General features: G+C 46.2%; 1 protein-coding gene across 7 annotated transcripts in view; it reads right to left on the minus strand.

The window, feature by feature from the left end:
• The window catches only part of zgc:77752 (uncharacterized protein LOC393862 homolog), a 44121-nt gene that overhangs the window by 24210 nt on the left and 6098 nt on the right, over positions 1 to 13813 (minus strand). For 2 of the 7 annotated variants that reach the window (XM_038811690.1, XM_038811691.1), the window contains exons 2-5: positions 11406 to 11830; positions 9842 to 9922; positions 6474 to 6592; positions 3710 to 3847 (exon numbers count right to left, since the gene is read on the minus strand). In XM_038811690.1, the coding sequence (XP_038667618.1) occupies positions 3710 to 3847; positions 6474 to 6592; positions 9842 to 9922; positions 11406 to 11584 (517 nt within the window). In that variant the 5' untranslated portion in view covers positions 11585 to 11830. Of the gene's footprint in view, positions 1 to 3709; positions 3848 to 6473; positions 6593 to 8506; positions 8604 to 9841; positions 9923 to 11405; positions 11831 to 13813 lie in introns of those variants that run through there. The other 5 variants (XM_038811696.1, XM_038811694.1, XM_038811693.1 and 2 more) reach the window with 5 other exon arrangements.

Genomic DNA, 13813 nt, shown 5'->3' on the forward strand with positions numbered 1-13813 from the left:
TAAAAGGTTTACCCCTTATCCTCAAACTGTGACCCCTAGTTCAGGACTCCCCCACCATCGGGAACATTCTTTCTGAATCTACCCTGTCTAATCCTATTAGAATTTTAAGTTTCTATGAGATCTCCTTTCACTCTTCTAAACTCCAATGAACATAATCCTAACCGACTTAGTCTCTCCTCATATGACAGTCCCGCAATTCCAGGAATCAGCCTGGTAAACATTCGCTGCACTCCCTCCATAGCGCGGACATCTTTCCTCAGATAGGGACACCAGAACTGCACACAATACTCCAGGTGTGGCCTCACCAATGCCCTATACAATTGCAGTAAAACATCCCTGTACCTATACCCAAATCCTCTCGCTATGAAGGCAAGCATATCATTTGCCTTCTTTACTGCCTGCTGTACCTGTGCACTTACTTTCAGCGACTGATGCACGAGGACATCAAGATCTTACTGAGTATCCTCCTCTATCAATTTACACCCATTTAAATAATAATCTGCCTTCCTATTTCTACTACCGAAGTGGGCAACCTCACATTTATCCACATTATACTGCATCTGCCATGCATGTGCCCACTCACTCAGCCTGTCCAAATCACACTGAAGCATCTCTGCATCCTCCTCAGCCCACCCTCCCACCCAACCTTGTATCATCTGCAAATTTGGAGGTAATACATTTAGTTCTCTCGTCCAAATCATTAATATATAATGTGAACAGTTGGGGTCCTTGCACAGATCCCGGTGGTACCCCACTGCCTGCCAATCGGAAAAAGACCCATTTATTCCAGCTCTTTGCTTCCTGTCCACCAGCTTTCTATCCATCCCGAGACACTACCCACAATCCCATTTTCCAGCACTTGGTCCACGGCCTTGTATGCTCTGGCATTTCAAGTGTTCATCTAAATGCTTCTTAAATGTTCTGAGGGTTCCCGCCTCGACCACCCTTTAAGGCAGCGAGTTCCAGATTCCCACCGCCCTCTGGGTGTAAAGGGTTTTCCTCAAATCCGCTCTAAATCTGCTGCCCGTTACCGTAAACCTATGCCCCTTGGTTATTGTCCCTTCTACTTAAGAGAGAGGCTTCTTCTTATCTACCCTATCTATTGTTATGGGCCAGGGTTTAGAGAACTCCAAAGTGTATCATGGAGTTCACCTGACCCACAACGTTTAATAGATTGTGGTATGGGGAGCACACGGCCCACTCTACAGGTGTGGTACAGCAGAAATGGAAAAGTATTTTTTAAAGCAATACAATGTTTATTCTATGAACTCAAGTTAACCTTTTTAAAACATACAGTGAACATCTTAGCAACAATCAATTCAAATACAACCCCCAAAGAATACAACACCAAGTAATCCTGAATAATTTCCCAAACAACATCCAGAAGGCAAAAGAAACACCTTTTAACAGAAGCACATTAGGTTTACATTCACGACTGAGAACATTTATAATTCTGAATTCACCAAATGATCAAGAGACAGTCTTTTCATGGCAGAGAGATCAACAGTTCACCTGCTCCGTCTGGCTTCAGCTCCAACACTGAAAACAAAACTAAAATACACCCTGCAGCAAACAGCCTAAAGTGAAAGTAAAAAGCTGACAGACAGCCCAGCTCCACCCACTCTCTGACATCACTGCAGTAGTAAACACCCATCTCTTAAAGGTACTCTCACTACAGATATTTATATACACACCCATTTATAAACACCCATTTCTTAAAGGTACTCTCACATGACACTATGTCCTGACAATTTTGTACACCTTGATAAGGACCCTCCTCAGCCTTCTCTGTTCTGAGGAAAACAACCCCAGTTTAACCAACCTCTCTTTTTTTTTACACAGTGTTAATTATTGAAGCAGAGGCCAATCAATAGTTAAGAACAAGTGAAGATGGTTGTTTCAAGGAAATAGAAATAAAGGCATATGATAAAATGAGATTGAGACTGCTGCTCATGTGGAGGATAAACACCAACATGGACTGAATCATGGATTTGAAGATTTTGCTCATGACCAACTTAAGAATAGCTGGCCCACAGTCACCAAGTTTACCCTTGGTCTTCTTGAAAAACTGTGACCAGAGATTCTGTCATTTCCTCTTGATTTTTTCACAATTTCAACCTTCAGGACCCATTGACTAAACACAAAGGATCTTGCTTACTGCTCCAGAACTAATTCAAGGCTACACATGTTAAAATAGTACAGATGAAAACTTGGTACTGAGTGTTTGGGCCTGATCAGAATGGACACCCTAAAATTCATTCAGCTACTACCTTTCAGCACACAGAGATTAACCACTGTGTGAGCCAATTGCCACACAGACTGCAGTGATTCAGGGAGGAGGGTCCACCCTCTCACGGCTATTAGAAACAGGCAATAAACGCTGGGCTTTTTACTTCTGAAATGAAGGAGATAATAGGGGTTAAGTAAAATTAGTAAATCTGTTGCCCAGGATTATGCGGAGAAAGAGTGGGCTGGATTCTTCTGCCCCGCCCGCCGTTAGATCGTCATGATCTATAGGTCCATTGTCCTTGGGTGGGAATTCCTGGTCGCCTGGCGGGTGCAGCCAGAGAACCCCGCCCAGAGTCTGGAACTATTTTTGATACATTGCGAATAATCAGCCAGTCTAATCGGTTAGTTTTAGTGTACATTATTAAGGAGAAATGAAAGTCTTGCATTATATTATCTCTTTCACAAACTCAGGGATGTTCCAAAGTGTAGCCAATGAATGACTTATTTTGAAGTGTAACCGTTGCTGTCATTGAAACTCAGCAGCCAATTTTGCGCCGAAATCTCCCACAAAGACCAATATGATAATAACCAGGTCACATTTAGAAAATTGTCTTTGTTAAAGGATAAACATTGGCCAGGACATTGTGGCGAACCCCCCTGCTCCTCTCCAAGTGGTATCCTGGGATCTATAACATCCACCTGAAAGGCTTCTATTTAACGTTTCAGTGCAGCGCAGCTCTTCCTCAATATTGCACTGGAGTATCAGCCGAGATTTTGTGTTCAAATCTCCAGAGTGGAACTTTACATAGTGGGACCACAACCCCTACTGACTCAGAGGCAATAGTGCTACTGATTGAACCTTGGCTGACATCCACCACTTGGAGGTTCCCCTCCAAGTCACTCACCACCCTGACTTGGAAATATATCGTCGTCGCTTGGTCAAAATCCTGGAACTCCCTCCCTAGCAGCACTGTGGGTGTACCTACAACACATGGAATACAGCGGTTCAAAAAGGCAGCTCACCACGACCTTCTGAAGGGCAACTAGGGATGGGCAATAAATGCTGGCCTAACCAGTGATGCCCACATCCCGTTAATGAATTTTAAAGAAATGTTTAAATGAGAGGAGTACAGCAGGTTTTGCCTGAGTAGAAACAGTAGGAAACCATTTAATGCCTTAAATCTGTTCCACAATGCAACTGGATCGTGGTTGACCTGTATCCTAACTCAAACTCTTTTCCCTTGATATCCTTATCCACCAAAAATCTATCCCTCTCAACCAAGAAATTCTCAAACAATCGCCCACCTCTCCCGCAACAGCCCAACGGCCTCACACCGCACTGCAACATCCACGGCTATTTGCTTATGCAATGGGATCAGTTTCTGACATGAGATCCCACTCTCGCACTCCCTTTCAGGATCTAATTAACTGCTGTGTTTCTTCATTGACTTTATTAGAGGAATTGTTCTCCCAAACGGACCTGTTCTCCCGAGCCCTGCGTGACAATGCACAGCCACCTTGCCCTCCTGGACAGCAAACGATGTCACCTTCACTGCGTCCAGCACACGAATCAGCGAGGATACTCCAAAATCCGCCATTCCAAAGTTAAAGAAGTAAACTGCGGATGAGAAAACATGGGTGAGAATTATAGGATGGCCAGTGGTTTGGGAATGAAAGATTCCCCCCCAATAAGAAGCAGTGAAAAGTCCTGCTCCTGGTACAATTGTTTTGCGTATCCTTGTAGTAGTCAGTCTGCTATGGCCTGTGTGTCTGTAGCATGGAACAGTATCTGTCTAAACTGCAGCAGGGTACAGCAACCAATTTAGTGTCCACGGTCTTTCAGCGACTGTTAAACACAGATTATTACTCAGCACCAAACTACTATATATACATACTTACACACAAACAGGCTAACCCACTGGCCATTGTTAACATATTCACCCACAATCACACCTTCAGATACAGATACATGCCCTCATCTCATTACTACTTTTGGGATTTTGATGTGCACAGACATGATCAAAGTAATTTGTCTGTTGAAACACTAGGAGATGTTTCTGACAAATTTAATAATATTCCACCTGGCACCTGTCTTTCTTGTTTTTGGGGGTCTTTTCCCTTTCTCAGTCTCTCTTTATCCTTTTCCTTCTCTTTGACTCTCTCTCTCTTTTCCTATTTTCCTTATTCAAATGCTGAACTGTACAGCCCATAACTGGGCAGTCTGTAAACCTGAAAGGATCCTAGTGCAGAACAACAATGGTGCACATCCTCAGTCATTTAATCCGGGCCGGGGGGGGGGGGGGGGGGGGGGGGGATTGAGTCCGTTAAGCCCCGGAATTGATATAATATTCTCTGCACTCATTAAAAAATTAATTGCTATAATAATAATTTATAAGGCATGAGCTTTGCAGTCCTGGTAACCAATGTCAGCAACAGGACCCCAACACCAACCCGGCCCAAGTCCCCATCACCCAGACATTGGGGGAAGTGATAGCTTGCTTTGTGTATTGAATCCCTCAGTCAAGGACACTTACTGCTGAGCCAAGTGTAAATAGAAACGGTGATTTTTAATTACAGGCAGGGAGATTACACAGCGTCAGCGTGTAACTGAAGCCCACAGGATTTGCTCACTATGTGAGTGCGAGGACAGAGGAGAGACTCAGCACAGGGGAATTGCTATTTTTTGCATTCACAAAAACAAATTACGACTGGTAAATAAACACTTCACATTCCAGGCATTCAGAGACCCACCACACGCTCCCTGGGCAGGTACAGCATGTGCTAAATACAGAGTAAAGCCTACTTTATACTGTTCCATCAATCACTCCCTGGGCAGGTACAGCATGTACTGGGTACATTGTTGTGGAAATTCAGTGATGCTGTGCTCAGTTTGCACAGGTTATATAGAGGTTGGAAACAGGCACAGGCATGTTCTGAGCCTGCGCTCTGCCAATGCCATAACCATCAAAAGAGGCATCCACAAGCCATGCCTGAAATAGGCAGTAAGCACTTGTCAAATATGAATAAGGCTGTTCAGTGCCTCCTTTCCCACATAGGGTATCCCGCAATTAAGCCGATATTGGGCTGGCTGTGTTCAGTAAAATGTAGCCAACACGTTGAAAGGCCTTAAAGAGATCGCCCCTAAGTAGCTCAGTGTTCAATCTCGGGTGGGCTTTTCCCTATGCCCAGGTTGTGCCGGCCTGTCGATGCTCGGCTATCGAGCATTCGACTTATTTTTGCCCACAACCGGGTGAGGATAACAAATTTCCATTAAACAAAAATAGTCAAGCTAAAGACTTTATAAATGAGATTGTCAATTTAGTTTCAATTAGCAGCAAAGGGCTTGCATTTACATAGTGCCTATCACATCCTCAGAGCATCTCCAGGTGCTTCACAATCAAAGAATTGCCATGAGCGGTTGTCATAGTTGTAAATCCAGAGAAATACAGCAGCCAATTAGTGTACAGCAGCAGGATAACTGGCCAGTTAAAGTGTGTTAGGTATTGATCGAGGACAAATGTTGGCAAGGACACTGGGAGGTCTGCCTTGCTCTTTTTGAAATAGTGGTAAGGGATCTGCTAATCGACCTGAGAAGGCAGACAGGACTTCAGCTCAACTACTCATTCAAAAGGTGGCATTTCTGACGTTGCAGCAGTCCCTCAGCCCCTGCACTGGGAGTGTGAGCTGTGATTATGTATTTGAGTCTCTGGTGTGGGGCTTAAACCCATGACTTTCTAATGCCACCAACTCCGCTATTCACTTATTTATCGATGCATTTTTGTGCGAGCCTTTGCTGTTAGTGTTTTATTTTTGAACCCAACACATTAGGGCAGCACGGTAGCATGGTGGTTAGCATAAATGCTTCACAGCTCCAGGGTCCCAGGTTCGATTCCCGGCTGGGTCACTGTCTGTGTGGAGTCTGCACGTCCTCCCCGTGTGTGCGTGGGTTTCCTCCGGGTGCTCCGGTTTCCTCCCACAGTCCAAAGATGTGCGGGTTAGGTGGATTGGCCATGCTAAATTGCCCGTAGTGTCCTAAAAAGTAAGGTTAGGGGGGGGGGTTGTTGGGTTACGGGTATAGGGTGGATACGTGGGTTTGAGTAGGGTGATCATTGCTCGGCACAACATCGAGGGCCGAAGGGCCTGTGCTGTTCTATGTTCTATGTTCTATTCACATTCACAATATTGTTTCATTTTTCCGGGGGGGCGGGGGTCACAAAGCTGTCAGCCTATGTGATGAGACTTACTATCATTCTCCATGAAGACCTCTGGTAAATATGAAAATCCACTCTTCAATTCCAGGGGGTCCCCACAATAATTATGCTCACCAGGTACTTGCAGATTTATCACTGACTTGATGTTTAACCTGTGAGAAGAAAGGATATATCTTTGGTTCTTACAGTTGTGGGCGGTGATGTGGTTCTTATCGCCAAATCAGACCTTCATTTGTCCCCCCCTGCTACTCTGGTATTTGCTCATTCTCTGTGTAGCCCCTCTTGTGTGACTCCTTCTACCACCCACCCACGTCCCAGGTCAATTTTCTCACCGAGATACCTTTGCTTCTTTCCATCCTCAGTGCCAACGATCTCTCATCCTCGGTGATGTCAAGCAACATTTCAAATCACCATGTTCCCTCTCCTAGGTTCACCTATCAGCAGTGTAATGGGTTATGGGAATGAGGCAATCATGTGCAACATGACACAGTGACACCAGCAGTCATGTGCTCGAGAGTCGGTAGAGAGGATGGAATAGTCTGCACAAAGCAGAGATGTAATTTACCTAGAAGCTTATCATGTACATAATGTAAATAAAGTAGTTTTGAAGAAACCTACCTGCGTCAGACCCAAGTCACTCATTTTCTAAACAAATATTTTATTGTGGTACTTATATATTAACACAATGGACAGAAACACAACCCCAAACCAGCCAACATAACCAGCACAACATAAATACCCCACCAACCTGCCCCCACCTTGCCCAACCTCCCCAGCCTCTCCCTTTTAACCCCCCCCCCCCCCCCCCCCCATCCCCAACCCGCCCACTGCTGACAGCTTAACGTTTCCTGAAGAAGTTGATAAACGGCTGCCACCTCCGGGCAAACCCTTACCCAGAACCCCTCAAGGCGAACTTTATTTTCTCTAGCCTGAGAAAATCTGCCAGGCCGCTCACCCACACCCCCAGCTTTGGGGGGGACCCCGGAGTCCCTCCACTCTAACAATATATGTCTCCGGGCTACCAGGGAGGGAAAGGCCAAAACATCAGCCTCTCTCACCACCTGGATTTCCAGGTCTTCCGACACACCACAAATCGACACCTCTGGACTCGGGACCACCTTCACCTTCAGAACCTCCAACATAACGTCGGCAAACCCCAGCCAGAATCCCCTAAGCTTTGGACATGCCCAGAACATGTGGACATAGTTCGAGGGCCCAACCGCGCACCACCCACATGTTTCCTCCACCCCCTCAAAAAGCCTGCTCGTTCGGCCACAGTCATATGTGCCCTGTGGACGACCTTGAACTGGATAAGGCCTTCCGCATGATGAGGATGCATTAACTCTCCTCAAGGCATCCTCCCACAGCTCAGCCTCCAACTCCCTTCCCAACTCTTCCTCCCACTTACGCTTCACTTCCCCTATTGGGGATCCCTCTCAGTCGATCAGTTCCTTATATACTTCCGGCACCTTCCCCTCCCCTACCCCCGTTCTTGACTCCACCTTACCTTGTAACCCCTGGGGCGACAGGTGAGGAAAGGACGGTACCCCGCCTCCAAACCAAATCACTCACCTGCAAATACTGGAACCCATTCCCGACGGGCAGCTCAAATCTCCCCTCCATCTCTTCCAAGCCCAGAAAGCCGCTGATGAACAAATCCCCAAACCTCTCGATCCCCGCCCGCTGCCTCACCCGAAACCCCCCATCCAGCCCTCCCAGAACAAACTGCTGATTGCCACAGATCGGTGCCCAAACAAAGGCCCCCTCCAACCCCAGACGCTGCCGCCACTGTCCTCGCACCCTGAGGGCCGCCACTACCACCGGGCTTGTGGAGTATCTGGCCGGCGAGAACGGCAGAGGCACCGTTAACAGTGCACCCAAACTCGTGTGGATGCCAGTCACTCATGAGGAGGGAGAAACTTGCCTAAAATTGATTAGGCTGCAGGTTTCCCAAAGAGAAGTACAAAACACTGCCCTCTCCAACACCTCTCCATTGTTGTTTGACTGGTTGGGATCGCAATCACCATGTTCCATTCTTATCTATCCCAATGTTGCTAGAGAATCACCTGCAATGACTTCTCTTCTCACTTCGGAAGTTCCCCAAGGATCTATCCTTGGCCTCCTCCTAGTTTTCATTCCTATGCTGTCCATCAGTGACACCATCTGCAAACACAGCATTAGTTTCAACATGCACACTGAGGACATCCACCTCTCCCTCACCACCAACTCTCTTGACCCCTCCACTGTCTCTAAATTATCAGACTGGTTTGTCCAACTTCCAGTACTGGATGAGCAGAAACTTTCTCCAACTAAATATTGGGACGGTTGAAGTCATTGTCTTCACTCCTCGCCACAATGTCTGTTCCATTGTCACCACCTCCAGCTCTCTCCAGGCAATTGGTTGAAGCTGAACCAGAGAGTTTGCAACCTTGGTGAGCTGTTGACCACATATGCCCAGCCCATCATTAAGACCACCTATTTTCACCTCCGTAACATTGCCCAAGTCCACAGTGTCTCAGCTCATCTACTGCTCAAACCCTCATTCATGTCTTTGTTATCTCCAGACTTGACTATTCCAACGTACACCTGGTCCCACATTCTACCCTCCAAAATTCTGCTGCTTGTGTCCTTTTTCACACCACGTCCTATTCACATATCACCTGTTATCTGACCTACATTTGCTCCCACTTAAGCAACACAGAAATGACCCCAAAATAGTGGTGTGGTAAATAGTGAGGAGAAAAGTCTTAGATTAAAGGACGATATAGACGAGCTGGTTAGATGGGGAGAACAGTGGCAAATGGAATTTAATGATGAAAAGTGTGCGGTATTGCATCTTGGGAGGACTAACAAGGGAAGGGAATACACAATGAATGGTAGGACCCTAGGAAGTACAGAGGATCAGAGGGCCTTGGTGTGCCTGTCCATAGATCCCTGAAGACAGCAGGACAGGTAGATAAGGTGGTTAAGAAGGCATACGGGATACTTGTGTTTATTATAGTAAATAGGTGCTGATGGCGAGCGTGGACATAATTTGCACTTTCTATGCTGTAAAAACTCGATGATTCCAATTACATTAATTGTAAATGTCTCATCTTTGTTTTCAAATGTATCCATTATCTCACCTCTCCCTATCTCGAATCTCCTCCTGTCCCACAATCCTCTGAGATATCTGCTCGTTTAATTTTGGTTCCTTGAGCGTGAAAAGGAGTTGAGACAATTACCTGTGTTTTTGTCAATGTCAGAGTGTTCATTACCAGCAGTTTACATAGTACATTCCATTAACACAAGTTGCTCGAACATATCCTGTGAAGATTGTGTTTCTAATGAGCCAAGTGTTAACCGAGACCTGTATTGTACAATTATGTGACTCCATAATCTTCCCACGATTTAGCACCTACCCTTTGAACTGCTTGATGATGTTGAACTTCTTAATGAGCTGTGTAGATGGTCTTGCCATGGCCAAAATATCATCAGTGACCCTGGGGGGAGAGAGAAAGGCACATCAACCTCATCTTACTTTTATTATTTTTTTTTCGCAGAATGTGGGTGTCACTGGCAACGCTGGCAGATATATATTTTTTCAATATATTTTTATTGGGGTGGTATGGTGGCACAGTGGTTAGCACTGCTGCCTCAAAGCATTGAGGACCCGGATTTAATCTCGGCCCCGGATCACTGTCTGTGTGGCGTTTGCACATTCTCCCCGTGTCTGTGTGAGTCTCACCCCCACAACCCAAAGATGTGCAGGGTAGGTCGATTGGCCACGCTAAATTGTCCCTTAATTGGAAAAATTAAAATATATATATTTTTTTTAAAAAGGCATTTTACATATATACATGAAAATATCAGAAGACCAAACATCAACATGAACAGAAAGCACAGGCCCCCAACATCCCCCAATACCAACAGCCCAACCCACCCCACCTTCCTAATTCTTCCCCCTATCCCTCCAGGCAATCTTAGAAACGTATGTACACTTGATCTTCCCACTGCATGAGCTGCACGATCATAGAATATACAGTACAGAAGGAGGCCATTGGGCCCATCGAGTCTGCACCGACCCATTTAAGCCCTCACTTCCACCCTATCCCCGTAACCCAATAACCCCTCCCAACCTTTTCGGATGTGGAGATGCCGGCGTTGGACTGGGGTGAGCACAGTAAGAAGTCTTACAACACCAGGTTTAAGTCCAACAGGTTTGATTCAAACACGAGCTTTCGGAACGAGCATTCACCTGAGGAAGGAGCTGCGCTCCAAAAGCTCGTGTTTGAATCAAACCTGTTGGACTTTAATCTGGTGTTGTAAGACTTCTTACTGTGCTAACCTTTTTGGACACTAAGGGCAATTTAGTATAGCCAATCCACCTAACCTGCACGTCTTTGGACTGTGGGAGGAAACGGGGAGAATGTGCAGACTCCGCACAGACAGCGACCCAGCGGGGAATCGAACCTGGGGCTATCCACTTGTGCTACTGTGCTGCCCCTAATTTAATTTAAATTCCACCAGTTGCTGTGCTGGGATTTGAACCCATGTCCCCAGAGCATCAGGATGAACCTCGGGACTACTAATCCAGTGACAATGTCACTAAGTCACATCTCACCATCTTGTTTTAAACCATGTAAAATTTTACACCATGTAAAATTCCACCCTCAAACAGCCAGCACAAGCACAATGAAATGAATGGCCTCCTTCTGGGCCATATCTCTTTATATTGACTAAGGACCCACACCTGGAATGTTAACCCTTCCTTTTGTTTCCAGATGATGGCTGTTTCCAACATCTGTAGTTTTTTTTTGCTCTTTACCAAGTATTCTCTCTCAACCCCCATTTATTCTGTCTTTCTCTGGGAAATGTATGCCCAAACTGGATTTTTCTTCTCTCCACGACTGTGCTTCATGCTCTTACCTCCCTTGCTATTGATTTGTGATCCTTATAGATACGGACCTCTGTTGACTGACCTACCATGCTGAGAACACGCCCCGGATTGCTTGCTGCTGCAGGGTCCAGACATCGGGTCCCTCGTAGCGACATTCTTTCCCCCCGCACATCAACGAACAGATGAGATGGGGGGGCACAGCCTTGATGAGGTTCTCTCGAGTCTGGGAATAGGAGGGCCGAGGGTTTGGGATTTGCAGGGTCATGCCAGGGTGAGGGAGAAAGGGCTGGAACAGTTCCGAACCAGGATGAGCAAGCTAATGAGGAGATTTGAATGCAAAGACACATGTGTAGATGGCAAATGGGTCACAGGGAGTGTCTGGCATTGTTGGATATCAAAACTACAAGTAAATATATTTGGGATCTTCTATTAGCCAATGGGGAAGGTGGGAAGCAAGGGGAGAAAGGAAGGACAAGCGTCTGGTGGAAAGTGGGAAAGGGAAGGGGAGTGACTGGGTCAGAGGGATAAAGGATGGAAACACAAAAGAGGAACAAAAGTTTACACTGACATTTTATACAGTTAAAGATAAATTTATTTCCAATGTAAATGCCCTAAAAAAAAAGGTTAACAGTCACATTTTAAAATATAGCTGGTCATCTGTCGCTTCTGAACTATCAGAAGGCATTCAATTCCAAGCTTAGGCCATTAACTTGACTCCACACATCAATGTAATTCTGAATTGTAAACATTGTGTCTATATGTGATTGCAAATAACATCAGTTACCTGGTTAGCTGATTTCTGCAAGTAACCCACTGGTCAAGTGATAACTCCCATTCAGTCAAGAAACCCACTGATGGGGTGGTTGAATAGTGATAAATACTCTTTCAGGAAACCCACTGGTCAGGCGATAACTGACAGACAATCTGTCCAGAGGCTGATACCTATCGATACCCAAGGCTTCTTCTGATGGATTCTGCAATCAGTCTGGAGGCAGCACGTTTAGAACCACACCGAGAGTAGTGGCAGGCATTTCATTATTTATACTCTTTTCTCAATGTCTCCACAAAGGTTATGTTTGTGGCCATTAAGATATGTCCAAGCAGTTGTCCTTGATGGTTCAGAACACTTAAGCCTGGAAGTGAAGGGCTTCCCTGACCCCAAGAGCACGATCCTGGCTAATCTGCGAGGTGAATGGATTTGGAGTCCACAACGAGGGGCAGCACGGTAGCATGGTGGTTAGCATAAATGCTTCACAGCTCCAGGGTCCCAGGTTCTGTTCCCGGCTGGGTCACTGTCTGTGCGGAGTCTGCACGTCCTCCCTGTGTGTGCATGAGTTTCCTCCGGGTGCTCCGGTTTCCTCCCACAGTCCAAAGATGTGCGGGTTAGGTGGATTGGCCATGCTAAATTGCCCGTAGTGTCCTTAAAAGTAAGGTTAGGAGGGGGGGGGGGGGTTGTTGGGTTACGGGTATAGGGTGGATACGTGGGGTTGAGTAGGGTGATCATTGCTCGGCACAACATCGAGGGCCGAAGGGCCTGTTCTGTGCTGTACTGTTCTATGTTCTATGTTCTAATGTTGGAAAGAAAGAAATACATTTTTATGACCTTTCTTGACAACCAAGAGTGCTTCACAGCCAATGACGGACTTCTGAAGAGTGGCCACTCTTGTAATGGTGGAAACACAGCTAATCAGCACACAGTAAAGTTGCACAAACTACAATGTGAATAAGCAGACCGTCTCCTTTAATGATGTTTGATTGAGGGATAAATATTGGTCAGAACATGGGGTGGACTCTCTGGCCCTTCTTCAAAATAGTGAGATGAGAGTTACTATGGGTTCATCCGAGGGGACAGACAGGCCTTCCGTTCAGTATCTCATCTAAAAGACAGTGGCCGGAATTCTCTGGTCGTTGGGATTCTCTTTTCCCGCCGGCACCACATCCCCGCCCATGGGTTTCCTGGTGGTAAGGGGCGGCTTCAACGGGAAATCCCATTGACAAGCTGCGGAAGTAGATAATCTCACCGCCGGCGAACAGCGTGCCGCCGAGTAACAGGTGTCTGGGGGATTGGAGAATCCACCCCAACATTTCTGACAGATACTTTACAAAAGCTCTACTCACATAAATCTCCGAGTGGACCAGTCCTGGAAAAATCTACAAGTAGAATATTCGGCCTGCCCTCCTGGTGTGAGGAGCTATGTTCCTCTTGAGCAAAATAAAATGGTGACGGGTGACCTGAATATTGGGCGACCGAGCATTGAGCAGGAATGGCCCAGGTTTCATCCATTCCCAGTTAATTAATCACAACCTCTGCAGTACGGGGGCGCTGTGACTATTTGCCTTAGTGCTTCTGGACTATGAAGCAGGAGGAGAACCCGCTGAGGTTTCTACAACTGGTAGCGCAGGAGCATCAAGGTCAGACTTGGAGTGTAAGCACCGAGGTGTTAAAGTTTTGGGGTAAGATATTAAACTCTCAGATGGAAGTCAGAGATCCCCT

Source organism: Scyliorhinus canicula, chromosome 11 (assembly GCF_902713615.1).
Source record: "Scyliorhinus canicula chromosome 11, sScyCan1.1, whole genome shotgun sequence".
Classification (NCBI taxonomy): Eukaryota; Metazoa; Chordata; class Chondrichthyes; order Carcharhiniformes; family Scyliorhinidae; genus Scyliorhinus; species Scyliorhinus canicula.